Source organism: Anomaloglossus baeobatrachus, chromosome 10 (genome assembly GCF_048569485.1).
Source record: "Anomaloglossus baeobatrachus isolate aAnoBae1 chromosome 10, aAnoBae1.hap1, whole genome shotgun sequence".
In the NCBI taxonomy this organism is placed as follows: domain Eukaryota; kingdom Metazoa; phylum Chordata; class Amphibia; order Anura; family Aromobatidae; genus Anomaloglossus; species Anomaloglossus baeobatrachus.
In genome coordinates, this window is record NC_134362.1 from 163,930,665 (window position 1) to 163,944,963 (window position 14,299).

The window sequence follows — 14,299 nt, forward strand, 5'->3', positions numbered from 1 at the left end:
GTAAAATAATCCAAATTAGCATCAGGGGCAAAAGAAAGACCCAGACTCAGGACATCCACCTGGGTCTTAGTTAGACTATGTTTAGACAGGTTGATTACCTCCATAAGTTGTTTCGTTTTTTTGTCCTTAGACTGTGGAGGAGTCAATTTTCTTTTTATCTGGGGATTTTTTTCCCCCTGATGTTTGGATCTTGTCTGTATTCCCAGTCTCTCCGCAAATTGCTCACTAAGGCCACTACCTGTTGGTATCTCATCTTCAATGGAGGACAAAGATGAAAAAGAACCAGAGCGTGAACCCAAATTTCTATTCTTTCTTTTCGGAGTTCTCCTCCATCGATAGACGGTTCCATTCTTGTAGTCTGAGAGATCTCTTTGGTATTTTTTAGTTTTAGTACTTATTATCTCCTTTTCCCATTTAGAAAAATCCCTCTCGAGTTCCACATTGAGAGCTGCCAACTTATCTTTAGAGAGGCATTCAATAAGTTTTGTTTGAATACTCTCAATCTCTGATTCAACCTCCTTCAGAGTGCTTGCATTTTGGCCCACAAGTAATTTCATAAAGGTCATGGAGCAACCATTGGAGGCCTCCTCCCAATCTTTTCTGAAATTACCCTCCTTTATTTCAAAGGAGGGAAATAATTGTACGCGGAGACCTCTGGGAATAAGGCCCTTCTGGATATACCGCTCCATAAATGTCATATTCCACCAAAGTCTCGTTTTTTGATTTAGCAGCTGTTTAAGTCTGCTAATCAATTTACCATTCTCCTCTGTTTCAATATTAAAAACAAATTCTGGATTCTCACTAAAAACCTGGTTAATTTTAGTCAACCACGCGCCTTCACGCGCTTTATGGTCCATATGTCCCGTGAAAGCAGCTGTGAAAAAACACAGAGTAATAGTTATAAGACAAGATAGGACACATGTAGACCAATTCCACATTATATGGTTTGGGGAACCCTCATGAGACTATATCAAACCAAAGAGCAGAGAGGGAGAGGGAAAATACCCCATAATCAATATTCAAGGAACCACTTTAGACTGAATCAGGTGCAAAAAGTCATAGAAAATCTTTATTCAATACAGAAAAGATCCAGATAAAAGACACCAAGACAGTGATCCAGGAATTTATAAACAAACAGTTGTAAAACCAGGCAAAGAGTAAAAACCCAGAACACATATGGGGGCAATCAGTCCAGAGGAGTCACCATGAGAAAGAGCAGTGTAATGAAATCACACATGTGGGGACAAACTCCCAGTGTAAAACACATGTGGATAAAAAATACATAAGGTAATTTACTTACTCATGGTGAAGCCTCAATAGACCGTGCGCCTCCACACACCGACGCGTTTCGTATCTTCTTCAGGGCAGTGCGGTATGATGTGTAACGAGAGGGGGCCTTTTATATGTGACTTAATTAAGACAAACATGCCCGCGTCCCTTACTTCCGGGAATCCTCTGATGATTCATGCTCCGGACGTGACTTCGTCACTGCGCACGATTATACATTTTCCCTTCGATGTGCCCTGGACCAAGATGGCCGCGTCCGTGGTGCGCGTGCGCAGTGCGGCTTCCTCCGGTGCGTGTGATAATGACGGCCTCCAAACCGGAATGGGCGTATCCAGTGTGACGACACTGTTACCTACGTCATTTCCGGGGATTGCCTGATGACTCATGCCCCGGACGAAATCCCGCCTCTGCACGCGACCGTAAGGGACGCGGGCATGTTTGTCTTAATTAAGTCACATATAAAAGGCCCCCTCTCGTTACACATCATACCGCACTGCCCTGAAGAAGATACGAAACGCGTCGGTGTGTGGAGGCGCACGGTCTATTGAGGCTTCACCATGAGTAAGTAAATTACCTTATGTATTTTTTATCCACATGTGTTTTACACTGGGAGTTTGTCCCCACATGTGTGATTTCATTACACTGCTCTTTCTCATGGTGACTCCTCTGGACTGATTGCCCCCATATGTGTTCTGGGTTTTTACTCTTTGCCTGGTTTTACAACTGTTTGTTTATAAATTCCTGGATCACTGTCTTGGTGTCTTTTATCTGGATCTTTTCTGTATTGAATAAAGATTTTCTATGACTTTTTGCACCTGATTCAGTCTAAAGTGGTTCCTTGAATATTGATTATGGGGTATTTTCCCTCTCCCTCTCTGCTCTTTGGTTTGATATAGTCTCATGAGGGTTCCCCAAACCATATAATGTGGAATTGGTCTACATGTGTCCTATCTTGTCTTATATATATATATATATATATATATATATATATATATATATATATAAAAGCTAAATACACTAGCAGATAATAGGATATGGACTCTTCCATGGTCAAGATTGACCTCTACATTTTTTTTAACAACCTTCAGCTCGATCTCAAGCCCTGGTGATTTGATGGATGAATGCTCTGTAGGAAGATCAATCTTTTGCATGCCCAGATAGGTCCACCAGGGTCTTCAACACTGTTATCTTGATAGTATCAAGTTTTGGGGTTGCTGGTGTTCCTCTTCAGGTTGTACATTCTATTCTTCTTACCATGATGTCCATCTCTAGTGATTACTAGTATCAAGTCATCGGGTTGCTGGTCTTCCTCTTCGGTTTCTAAAGTCTATTCTTTCAACCATGATGTCCTTCTCCAGTGATTGCTACTATTAAGCCATCAGGTTGCTGGTCTACCTCGTCTGCTTGTACCTTCTATTCTTATAACCACAATGTCCTTTTCAAGTGATTGCTTGTATCAAACAATGGGGTTGTTGGTCTTCCTCTTCTGCTTGTACCTTCTATTCTTCCAACCATGATGTCCTTCTCCAATGATTGCTAGTGTCAAGCCATCGGGTTGCTGGTCTTCCTCTTTGTCTTGTTCCCACTATTTGTTCGACCATGATATCCTTCTCCAGTGATTGCTCTCTTCGTATGGTGTCCAAAGTAGGCAAATCATAGCTTGGTGATCCTTGCTTCGAGTGACATATCTGGCTTGATTTTTTTCCAAAATTGATCTGTTTGTTGATTTTGCCTTCCATTGGATTAATAACATCCTTCTCCAGTACAAAATTTCAAAGGCAATGATCCTTCTTCTGCATAGACTGAGCTAAATGTCTTGAATCAGAATTAGCAATGAGTGTATCTTTTGAAATTAAATTTCACTGTATTCATTGAATTTTGCCCAAAAATTCAACTTACAATGCATAAATTTGCTTGGATCTGAGAGAGAGAGATTTCAACATGATACATATTCCACTTATCTAGTGGAATTTGGTGATGGAAACCAACGCTCCCATACAAATGGCCAGTCCTGTGCCCAACCATTGGAACCGTTGACCCTTGATGACCACCACAGTACGAGGTATGATACCATGGTACAAAGCACACCAGTTAGAGCATTTTCAAAAGCCCAGAAGAGTAGGTCAGTAAGGACTGGGCTCCAGCACCAAAATAAAATGTGAACACATAGTTTTACTCCGCGATTAAGAACATGATGAGAAAAAACAGAAGGATAAAAAAGAATATTATCCATCAGCTTACGCATTTCAGGTCAGATTTTATTAATAGCCATACAATGAGCACCAAGGATCCTGTGTGAATTCCATTGGTTTTCCCATTGAATGGTCCTTACTAGGTGAGCTGATTACCAATTTTTTATGCTTCTTACATTATGGAGAACCTGCACAACCTCAAAGAACAACATTAGTACACTTTCTGATGCTTCAGCAAGGTAGGAAGTTTTTTTTATTATTGAACCGCGAATTTCAAGACATTTGACTCAAACTCGATCCTCTATGAATCATTCGCTCATCTCTAATCAGAATTTTTTTATTCAAATATATTTGTGATATCATTTTTTATGACTATATGATTAAAGCATGAGGATTTTGGGGTGGTATATTGCTCATTTTCATACATAAGAAAGGAATATATATGTATTCCACCCTTTGAATGGAATTTTTTAAGGAATATTTTGGTTCTATACACATGTAATTTTTTTCTGTTGTTTGTGTTGCCTTTATAGTGAAATAGGTTGATTTTTTTTTTGTTCAGATTTCTCAACGTGCTTCATCTTTTTTTTTTTTTTTTTTTTTTTAAATGAACACAGATGAATATTTCATGAGAGAATAAAGCAATATAGTAGAATTGTTTCCAGACATCCCACCACTCCTAGGACAAATTAATTTTAGTGAATTCGGAACTGTCGCTAATGAAGATCCGAAAATGCCAAGTCAAGTAAAACATTTCCTCCTGCACCTTGGGCATTAAATATATAATAGTCAAATCTAGATTTTAATTTCACGCCGGGGATTAAAACCACATTGGGGTTAAGCAGATTTAACATTTTAAATGATTTCTTTACAAATCGTTCAAATTCTTTGATTACTAAAAGGGAGACTAGGAATTGTTAGATATCCTTCAAATGTTGTCTTGGATGTCGATGAGTTAAATCAACATAAAATAATTTCTGAACTGTATCTTGAAAGATGCTGAATATGATTGAGATCCTATCCTGTCCGGGGTTTTGGGATTACGGTGACGTCATTTTCCTCTTCCATGGATGAATGCTAAAGAACTATAGATAAGCAAATAATACAACAAGCCGTCATCATATCTAGCAAGATTTATTCATCTTTTTTTAACTCTTGTCTGCTTAAGCCATCGCTCCTGATTTATTATTCTGACAGGAAGCCTAACCTCTTTGTAGCATTGTCCTGCAAGCCGAGGATGCTGTTCTTCTTAAGTGCAATCATATATAATTAAGTAAAAAGCCGTGGCTCGGGATGTGCATCTGATTCCGTCTCATCTGTGGGTAAACTATTATCTATGGTAATAAAAAAATCAGGAGCAGAGATGTCATTTTCTCAGTTTGGATACCCATACAACGGCAACTCTCAGGTAAGAAGCAGCACTGTCCGGCCACTCTGTGTGAACAGGGATGGAAAATAGAACATTCTGATTTTTAAAATTTCAAATTTAAATATTTTAAATTTTCTAGGTATTTGTTTGTTCTAAATCGCATAAAACAGACCCAAGATGTAAACTCGTAAACTTTAGCTTAAATATTAACTAAATATCAATTTGTAAAAATGTATCATTTAGTTTATATATAAATAGAATCTAATGTTTACAAATAGCTTAAAAGAGAACTGTCAATAGGAAAGAATTAAGTGAAAAACATCTGGCATATATTATTGCTTGTGAACTTTACATGCTTTTATTGTTTCTTTTTTATTTTATATTATGGTTTATTGTTTTTATTTTATGTTACATGTTTTATTTGCAGTTTTTGGTTTCTACAAATCCAAGCACAATGTGTTATGACTCCTCAGTATCCAGATCTCTGCCTGAGGTGTCTGCTGCTTCTGCCCAGACTCCGGCCATCTGCTGCCCATCTTATGAGAACAGGCTGCTGGTCAGCACAAGGACGGATCTCAGCGCAGCTCTCGGGGTGTATAACCCTCAGTATACCACCGCCAGCTCGGGCTACACTAGTTATCTACCCTGCAGCTCTGACCCAACATCCTTATATTCTACTTTGGTAAGTAATATGGAAGACATCTGTGGCAGTGAGATGATAGATAGATGGATGGATGGATGGATGGATGGATGGATGGATAGATAGATAGATAGATAGATAGATAGATAGATAGATAGATAGATGGATAGATGGATAGATGGATAGATGGATAGATGGATAGATGGATAGATAGATGGATAATGGATAGATAGATGGATAATGGATAGATAGATAGATAGATAATGGATGGATAGATGGATAGATAGTTGATGGATGGATAGATAGATAATGGATAGATAGATAGATAGATAATGGATGGATAGATAGATATGGATGGATAGATAGATAGAAAGATAGATGGATATATAGGTAGAGGAAAAGATAGATAGATAGATAGATGGATAGTTGATGGATGGATAGATATATACCTAGATAGATAGATAGATGATGGATGGATTCATAGATGCATGGATAGATAGATAGATAGATACATAGATAATAGATAAATAGATAGATAATATTAGTATATATATATATATATATATATATATATTCACTTATATGGCGCCATTAATTCCACAATGCTTAACATATATCAGCAACACTGTGCCCATTTGGGCTCATAATCTAAATTCCCAAATTGTATGTAGATGATAGGTAGATAAATAAATAGATTGATAGTTATGCAAATTAAAAATAGGGTCTGTGTGTTTTTGCACATACTGTATGTATATATATATATATACATATATATATATGAATATACACACATTTGTACACATATCTTAATTTATCCTTTCTCTAACATCAATTCTGTTGTCTAAATTAACCCTTTAAACTTTCCCATATGAAAACTGATGCATACTATTTCTCTCTCTCTCCCCTTTTTTTTTATATATATATATATATATATATATATATATATATATATATATATATATATATATATATATATATATATATATATATATATACAGTATATGGTGTGTATATATATAGAAATGGATAAGCATATATTGTAAGAGAAGGTTGCACGGTAAAACCTCTCGATTTCTACTACTAAGAATTGTTAATGTTTTAGCTAATTCTTTGCTTATCAATATATTCTAGACCTCACAGTATGAAATGAAGGAAGGCGCGGGCTCTCTGCACCCAGGGATCGCTCAGCCGGCTGCCTACTATCCCTATGATCACTCCTTGGGGCAGTACCAGTACGACAGGTAACATTTTCTTTGATCAATAAGAATAGCTAATGTTCTGTCTGTGATGCTGCAACAGACATCAAACCCCACCATTTCCAAGGGACTATCGCTACATATGATGAATCCCAAAGCAAGCTATAACAGAGGAAATGTTTGTAATCTTATCAACTAAGCAAGACCTTTTACATGGCAGAATGCTAATACAGAATCACATTACAGAAATGCACTTGCCTTACTGTATTAACTACTGTATATATAATCGTTACTACTCAAACTTTTATAAGAATAATTACACAAATTTAAAAACATAATTTATTCATTTATTATATATTGATTTAATTATGTATTTAATCAATATAATTCTATTATCCATATCTTATCACATATCTATCTATCCCTCTATCTATTTATCTATCTATCTATCTATCCCTCTATCTATCTATCTATCTATCTATCTATCCCTCTATCCCTCTATCTATCTATCTATCCATCTATCTATCCTCTATCTATTTATCCCTCTAGCTATCTATTTAGCCATCTATATACCTATCCATCAGCCATGTATATATCTATCTATTCATCTATCTATCTATCCATGTCTCTCTCTATATATATCTATTTATTTATCTCTATTATCTATCATCTATCTATTTATTATATATCTATCATTTATCTATCTATCTGGTCTTTTTTCCATATATCTATCCATCTACTATTACATTTTTCATTCTATATATCTATCTATCTATCTATCTATCCATCCATCCATCCATCCATCCATCTATCCACATGTATTATTATCTGACCAGTATACTTACCATACATTATATGATGTCCTGATGCCACCAGAGCTGACAGTCTTTACATAGCAGGACAAAGTTTCAGAATGCTTTTTTTCTTAGGTGCAGAAATATGTAACTGTATTATCATATAATTGCACACGTCTAACATTCCTGACACATTTATCTATGTGACTAGTTCTACAATCCACTGTATCATACCCTGAAGTGTCCACTAGATGGCGCGCCAACACCACAAATGCTTCCAACTTTAACTTCAAAAATTCACCTTTATCTGCCGCTTTACTTAATAAATATGATTTGTCAGGAAATAATGAATCAAGAGGAATAAAGAAGAACTAGACAGACGACTCGTAAAACCTTCATTATAACCTATAGCAATATCAGGCGCCGCAGTGCCCTCCCAGAAGATCCTGCCAGCCCCTGTAATTTTTTGTCCTTGGGATGAAGTTTTGCTGCCGTGCGTCCGGCTGGTACCATAACATGTCAGGACACAGAAGTTACCTAACCTCTGCTTGTTAGTTAAAAGAAAGCACAAAAGGTTCTCTAAAACTGTTATTCCATGGGAAATCAGGAGGATAATTTACTTAAATAAACCTAGGTTTTACCAGATTTCCCAGGACCTCTGTTTTAGGCATTACTTGTATATGGGTATAGTTATTTTTTAAAAACTTATACGGAAAAAGGTGTGTGGACACCTAGCCGTCACGCCTCGCCAATGTCAGCTTGTTGGACATCCCATTCAACAGACAAATGGAGCAAGGACTCTGTTACGGTTTGGGGTTCTCCAGAGCCTTGAACCGCTCCTGCCCCGGCCTCATCCCCTGCTTTGATGTCAGCTGATTCTCCTGCGCCACCTGTCCTCTGCTCCATGCACTTGGCTGCTAGGCATCAGGTGTCCAGGGTTTTTGTTCATTCTGAGGCTAAATACCTGTTTTGCCCTACCGCGCATGCGCGGGTTCCCGCTTCCTTTCCTGGATCTAAGTGCGGGATTCCCGCTACTGCGCATGCATGTCACATCACAAGTGACACGGCGGCTCCTCATTGGCCATCGCTAATGTCACCGATGACGCGGCAGCTACTGATTGGCCATCACTGACATCAGCGGTGATGTGTCGGCCACTGATTGGCCGTCAATGATGTCATTGGTGATGTGGCAATCGCTGAGTAGCCGCTGCTAGTGCCATTGTCATCTGGTGCTTGGCTTGGGGCATGTCTTAGTCTTTAAAAGACCCTGGACAACACACATGGCTGAGCGTGTGCCATTTTTCTTTGTGACACTAGCAAAGCACTGTAGTTATACATCTGTTGTGAATATCATCAGAGATGGTGCCGTTTTGGGGAGTGTTTCTGGACTCCCTCTGGTGGCTAGTGCTAGTAGTGAGTCTGATTCTGCATCTGTCACTCAGACAGGTGTTGGAGATGATTGCTGTTTCAGGAAACATATGGAGTCCAGCCTGGGGGGATATAGAAAAACAGTCTCTGTCTAACCTTTGCCTGTGATAATTGTTTCTGCTTCATGTTAAGGTGTCCTGAATTTTGTCCTCCAGCCTTTAGGCTTTTACCTTTCCCTTTAGGTTTTTGTTTTGCCTTTTTTGCGCCTTTTTGGATTCTCCAGGAAAGATTTCTACAGCGGTTTTTCGTTTCTTCACATCGGTTTTGTTCTCATGTCATCCTGAGTCTGCAGTTATGCCTGAGATACGTATTTTGTTCTCTTATTCTGGGCTTGGTTAAAGGCTGAATTTGCACTGATGGGTGTTTCTGCTTAATCTATGCCTTTTTCTAAATCAGTGTTTGAGAATATTCCCTTTTGTTTCTTGCAAGTGAATAAGTGCTCTTCCTGCACTATTTTTGGAGGGTGATTTATTCCCAGCAAGAAAGGGAGTTTTTACTCTTTGTTTGATCAGGAGTTTTGTATTTTTGTATCTCATGTGTTTTTGTAGTTAAGATATTTTCTATTATATTCGCATTTTCTATTTAAATGTATTTGCACAAGAGTTCCTGATATAGTGGGAGGAAAGATTGTGTGATCTTTAAGGGAATTTTTAATTATCAGGTGTTGGTATTATTCAGGATTTTAACTGGCTGCAACCAGCAATCTATCCTATACTTTTGAATCTAGCTAGCAGGGCCTCACTTTGCTTATTTCTATATCTACCATCTGTGTGCGGTTTTTCCTTACATCACCATCATTATATGTTGGGGGCTTTGACTTTCCATTGGGGCTGCTCTGAGGCAAGTCAGGATTCCTCATTCCATCTTTGAGGTTAGTTAGTTCTCAAGCGGTGACAAGGTGTCTAGGTTTTTAGGAACGCTCCACTGCTACTTCTAGTTGTGATTGTGCAGTCAGTGGATTGCAGCCAGCTAAGTTTCCAACTACTCCTGTGTATTATCATGAACCTTTTTTATGGGATTTTTGCAAGATCTTTTGTGTTCTCCTGACCATAACATCGGCCACAGCGCCATCTCAGCCCTGTAGTGTCTGTGACAGGGTTGCATGTTATACTGGAAGAGGTAGGCAGGGTTAAATGTCCGGAACCCATCACGCCAAGATTTGTGGTGAGATACACACAGGGTCAGTAATCCCGCTTCTGCTCTACCACTCCAGTCCTACTGTGGCAGCTCAGTGAACCTAACTGTGCTGCTCCTACTGTCCCGGTGTGCCCCCTACGTACACAGACAGTTTATCTCCGGACTCCCTGTGTTGTGAACAGGAGAGGTCCAGTACTCGATGACTGTGCTGCCAACACCACCAATTATGTTTTTTATTTCCTTGTTCCTCTGAAGCTATGTCTTCCGGACGCTTGTCCATCTGTGGCTTTACCATCTGCTCAGAGGACTTCGGGAGACCTTAGAGCTGTTATTAGTTTTGCTCTAACCGTCCTGCCGCATAGCAGACTAGCAAACTCCTTATGTGTCTAAATGGCCATCCATTTTTCTTGGAAGACCTTCCATAAGACTCTGTAGTATACATGAGTAATCTGTATCCATTTAGCAGCCTTATCAGCATTTGTTGTTCCGGCACTGTTAATGGGGACCCTTGCCAATACATACTGTATAATGATATTAAGCTTTTTCACAACTGACTAAGTGATTTTTATAAACCACATAATTCAGCACTTGCTTGCTCTTTTTTCTGTTTGGCTGACATCGCTGATATCGTTGCAGCCAATCACTGAGCTCAGCTGATGTAAATGGCACAAACTGCTGAGCATAGTGATCGGCTGCAGTGATGTTGACGTGACATTACCACTATAACCCAACAACAGAGATCAAGGCTGTGGGGGAGATACAAACTTTGCAAATGGGGAAAGTTTTTTGAGAGTGTACAACACTATTAAAGGAGTCACCTGATTGGAACAAGTTATCACCTATTTACAGGATGTATGGTAACTTTTAGATTGGTGAGGGTTCGACCGCTGGAACCATGACCCATCGCCAGAATTATTCACTTTTAACCCATGTAGAACAGATTGACATTGCACATGCTTGATTGCAACTCCATTGATTTTGTATGGGGTTGTCAGTGAAAGTTGAATACAAAGCTCCAGCAGTTCTATAGATAAAGGAGAAGTGGTCAAGTGTGCGGAATAAAGACGATCAATGGGGTTCTCAGGGGTTATACTCCAACCTTTTGAAAGTTATCACCTAACATTTGGATAGATGATAACCAGTGATGAGCGAGCACTACTATGCTCGGGTGCTCGGCACTCGTAAATAGTGATGAGCGGGCACTACCATGCTCGGGTGCTCGGTACTCATAACTGGTCATGAGCAAGTACTACCATGCTTGGGTTCTCGGTACTCATAACTAGTGATGACAGCACTATAACTAGTGATGACAGCACTACCGTGCTTGGGAGCTCGGTACTCGTAATTATTGATGAGCGAGCACTACCATGCTCGGGTGATTGGTGCTTGTAACTAGTGGTGAGTGAGCACTACCATGTTCAGATGCTCGGTACTTGTAACGAGCAGTTGGATGCTTGGATGGGCGATACTCGTGTACCAGAAGTCAATGGAGAATTTGAGTTTTGTTCCAGAAGTTCTTTGAAAAATGTTTGAGTTGCACATTGACTTCTTTTACACTAGGTACACAAGTTGTGCCCATTCGAGCATCCAACTGCTCATTACAAGTACCGAGCAGCCGAACATGGTAGCGCTCGCTCATCACTGGTGATAACTTATATCCACTAGACAACCGAATTAACAACTCAACATACATAAGACATAGTTGTACATGATTGTTAGGATGCCTGTGTGATCAGAGGGCTCAGTTATTGGGTTCTGTTGCCAGTATCTGTGTCCAACAGCAGCAACTGGAGGTGAGCTCTGATTACTGCTGTCAACTATGTTAATGCCACTATCAATCTCTGACAGCAGCATTTAAATTCAATAGTTCATGGAACTTTTGCCCCCTTAGCAGTCTTCCTTTAAGCAATCTTTGGGTACCAAAAGGTTACCTTGACAGCTGAGGCTTGCTAAACATCCCTGTCATTGCCATCCTGGTACTACTTTGCTTCAACTATATACTGCTTCAATCTGATGAACGCAGGTTTAAATCAACAAAGGGTCCTAAAAGAAATATTAAAATAGAGTTTTTAAAAAATATAAAAAATCAAATCACCACCTTTTACACCATAAAAAAAATCAAACAAAGAAATATATTTGGTTTAGTCATTCCCGTAAAAGTCCGATCTATCAAAATTAAAAATTAATTAACCTGAGCACTGAATGCCACAAAGAGAAAAAATCAAAAAGTAAGTATAATGTTTTTTGTTCCCTACTCATCCCCAAAAAAACAATAAAAAGCAATCAAAACATTGTATGTGCCCCAAATTGATATCAATAAAACCGTCCGCTCATCACACCAAAAACTATGCACCAAGGAAGCTCAACGAATGGAAAAATAAAAATGTTAGGCTAGGGCCCCACTTTGCTTTTTACCTGCTTTTTACCTGCTTTGTTGCTGCTTTTTCAACTGCAGCGTTTAATGCCAAAATGGATGTGTTCTGCTTTTCAAGCAAAGTCTATGGGAATTTGAGTTTCTAAACCCCACTATGCAGTTCAAACTGCAGCCTTTTTGGTGCAGAAATTTGGGCAAAAACTCAGCTTTGCAGTACAAAACCCAAATGGCAAAAATAATTGTTTACAACTCAGAAAACTTCTTACACTGAAAGTGAGAGGGAAACGGCCACTGATTGCAGGGCTCACATAACATGTCAAGAAATCCTCGGGAGAGATAATGCCAACATTGTCGGAATGGTGCCTCTTGGACGAAGAGGAGGAAAAAAACTAAAGCACAAAAAAACTAAAAATTGCCTGATCCTTAAGTGGTTACAAATCAAATATCCCCTTTTAACCCTTTGTGTTATCTATTAGCCCCCATAAAGATAAAAAAAATTCCCACCCAAGGGGTTATAAGAGAAGTGTTGGGAGCTGCTGGAATAGAAGTTTGATCCCAACCATTGTGAGAAGTTGGACTACTTGCATAATGAAAGTTAAAGCAATAAAGTATTTTTACTTTTCCTTTTCATTGTTTTTTTCTTTGTAAATAATGTTAAAGGAAATTAGGATTAATCAGTCTAAAGAAAGTTCTACTTTTTTGTTGCAAACTTGTTTAGTGGGCGCTGTGGTTGAAATACTTTTACAGAAAAAAGGAATTTTATATGTCAGTTCAATGAGAATACGTTTGATACAGTTTCTTAAATATTGATCTGTTGAAAGGTTTGGAACACTGGATTTTACTGTCTCGACAAGACGGAAAAATGCAACCAGAGAGACTACAAGCACCCTTAAGACCTGGTTATATGAACATAGGAAAAATCCCTATCCAACAAAAGGTGAAAAAATTATGTTGGCGATAATTACAAAGATGACGCTTACACAAGTCTCAACTTGGTTTGCTAATGCTAGAAGGAGGTTAAAAAAGGAAAACAAGATGACCTGGTCACCAAAAAATAAGCCTGGAGATGAAAGTAAAGAAGGAAAAAGCGATGTAGACGATTACAGTCCAGGAGGTGACAGTCCAGGTAAGATAAACATCTACAAACATGACGTAGGTTACAATATCGCAATAGCTGTTGCATTAGAGGTACTTTTATATGGATGGCTCATCTTTAGGATAGACCATCTGAGTTTCAGAACTCCTTCCTTTTATCATTTGGGTCATTGTGTTCCTCGAAGTGCTACATCTAGAGATGAGAAATGATTCATGCTGCCATGGTCCGGCATCCAGGCCAATTCTTTGTGCCAGCTGGTCTTCTCTTCTGGCATCATGAGCACCTCTGGTGCTCACTTGGCTCCACAATGTCATGATGTTGCGTGAGTCCTAGAGACATCGTAGGACCTAATAAGCTCTAGAGCAGTGTTCCTCAACTCCAGGCCTCAGGACCCACCAACAGTTCATGTTTTCAGAATTTCCTTAGTATTTCACGGATGACAATTTAATCACTTGCATAGGTGATAATTCCACCATTTGTGCATTGCTAAGGAAATTTTGAAAACATGCACTGTTGGCGGGTCTTGAGGACTGAAGGTGAGGAACACTGCTCTAGAGTATGAAGGGCGCAGAAGTGAAGATTGGCTGTAACAGGTGACGTGACTGGACATCAGACCTAATCAAATTGCTCCTCTCAAGTGTTTGGTACTGCAATTCTTTCCATTCAACTGTCAATAGGTTGGAACCCCAAAGGTCTACCCCTTACAGTCAAATATTGAAGACCTGTAGAGAAAGAACTCGGCATTCAAATATATATGATCAGTCCATTCCATTACTTTTATTCACT

The 14,299-nt window shown here is 38.9% G+C and overlaps 1 protein-coding gene across 1 annotated transcript in view; it reads left to right on the top strand.

Annotated features, from left to right (window-relative positions):
* Window positions 1-4,815: 4,815 nt before the first annotated feature.
* IRX6 (iroquois homeobox 6) overlaps window positions 4,816-14,299 on the top strand; it is a 34,118-nt gene continuing 24,634 nt past the window's right edge. Inside the window, exons 1-4 of the mRNA XM_075326813.1 lie at window positions 4,816-4,887; window positions 5,276-5,530; window positions 6,620-6,729; window positions 13,239-13,531. Coding sequence (XP_075182928.1) covers window positions 4,816-4,887; window positions 5,276-5,530; window positions 6,620-6,729; window positions 13,239-13,531 — 730 coding nt within the window. The remainder of the gene's footprint in view (window positions 4,888-5,275; window positions 5,531-6,619; window positions 6,730-13,238; window positions 13,532-14,299) is intronic.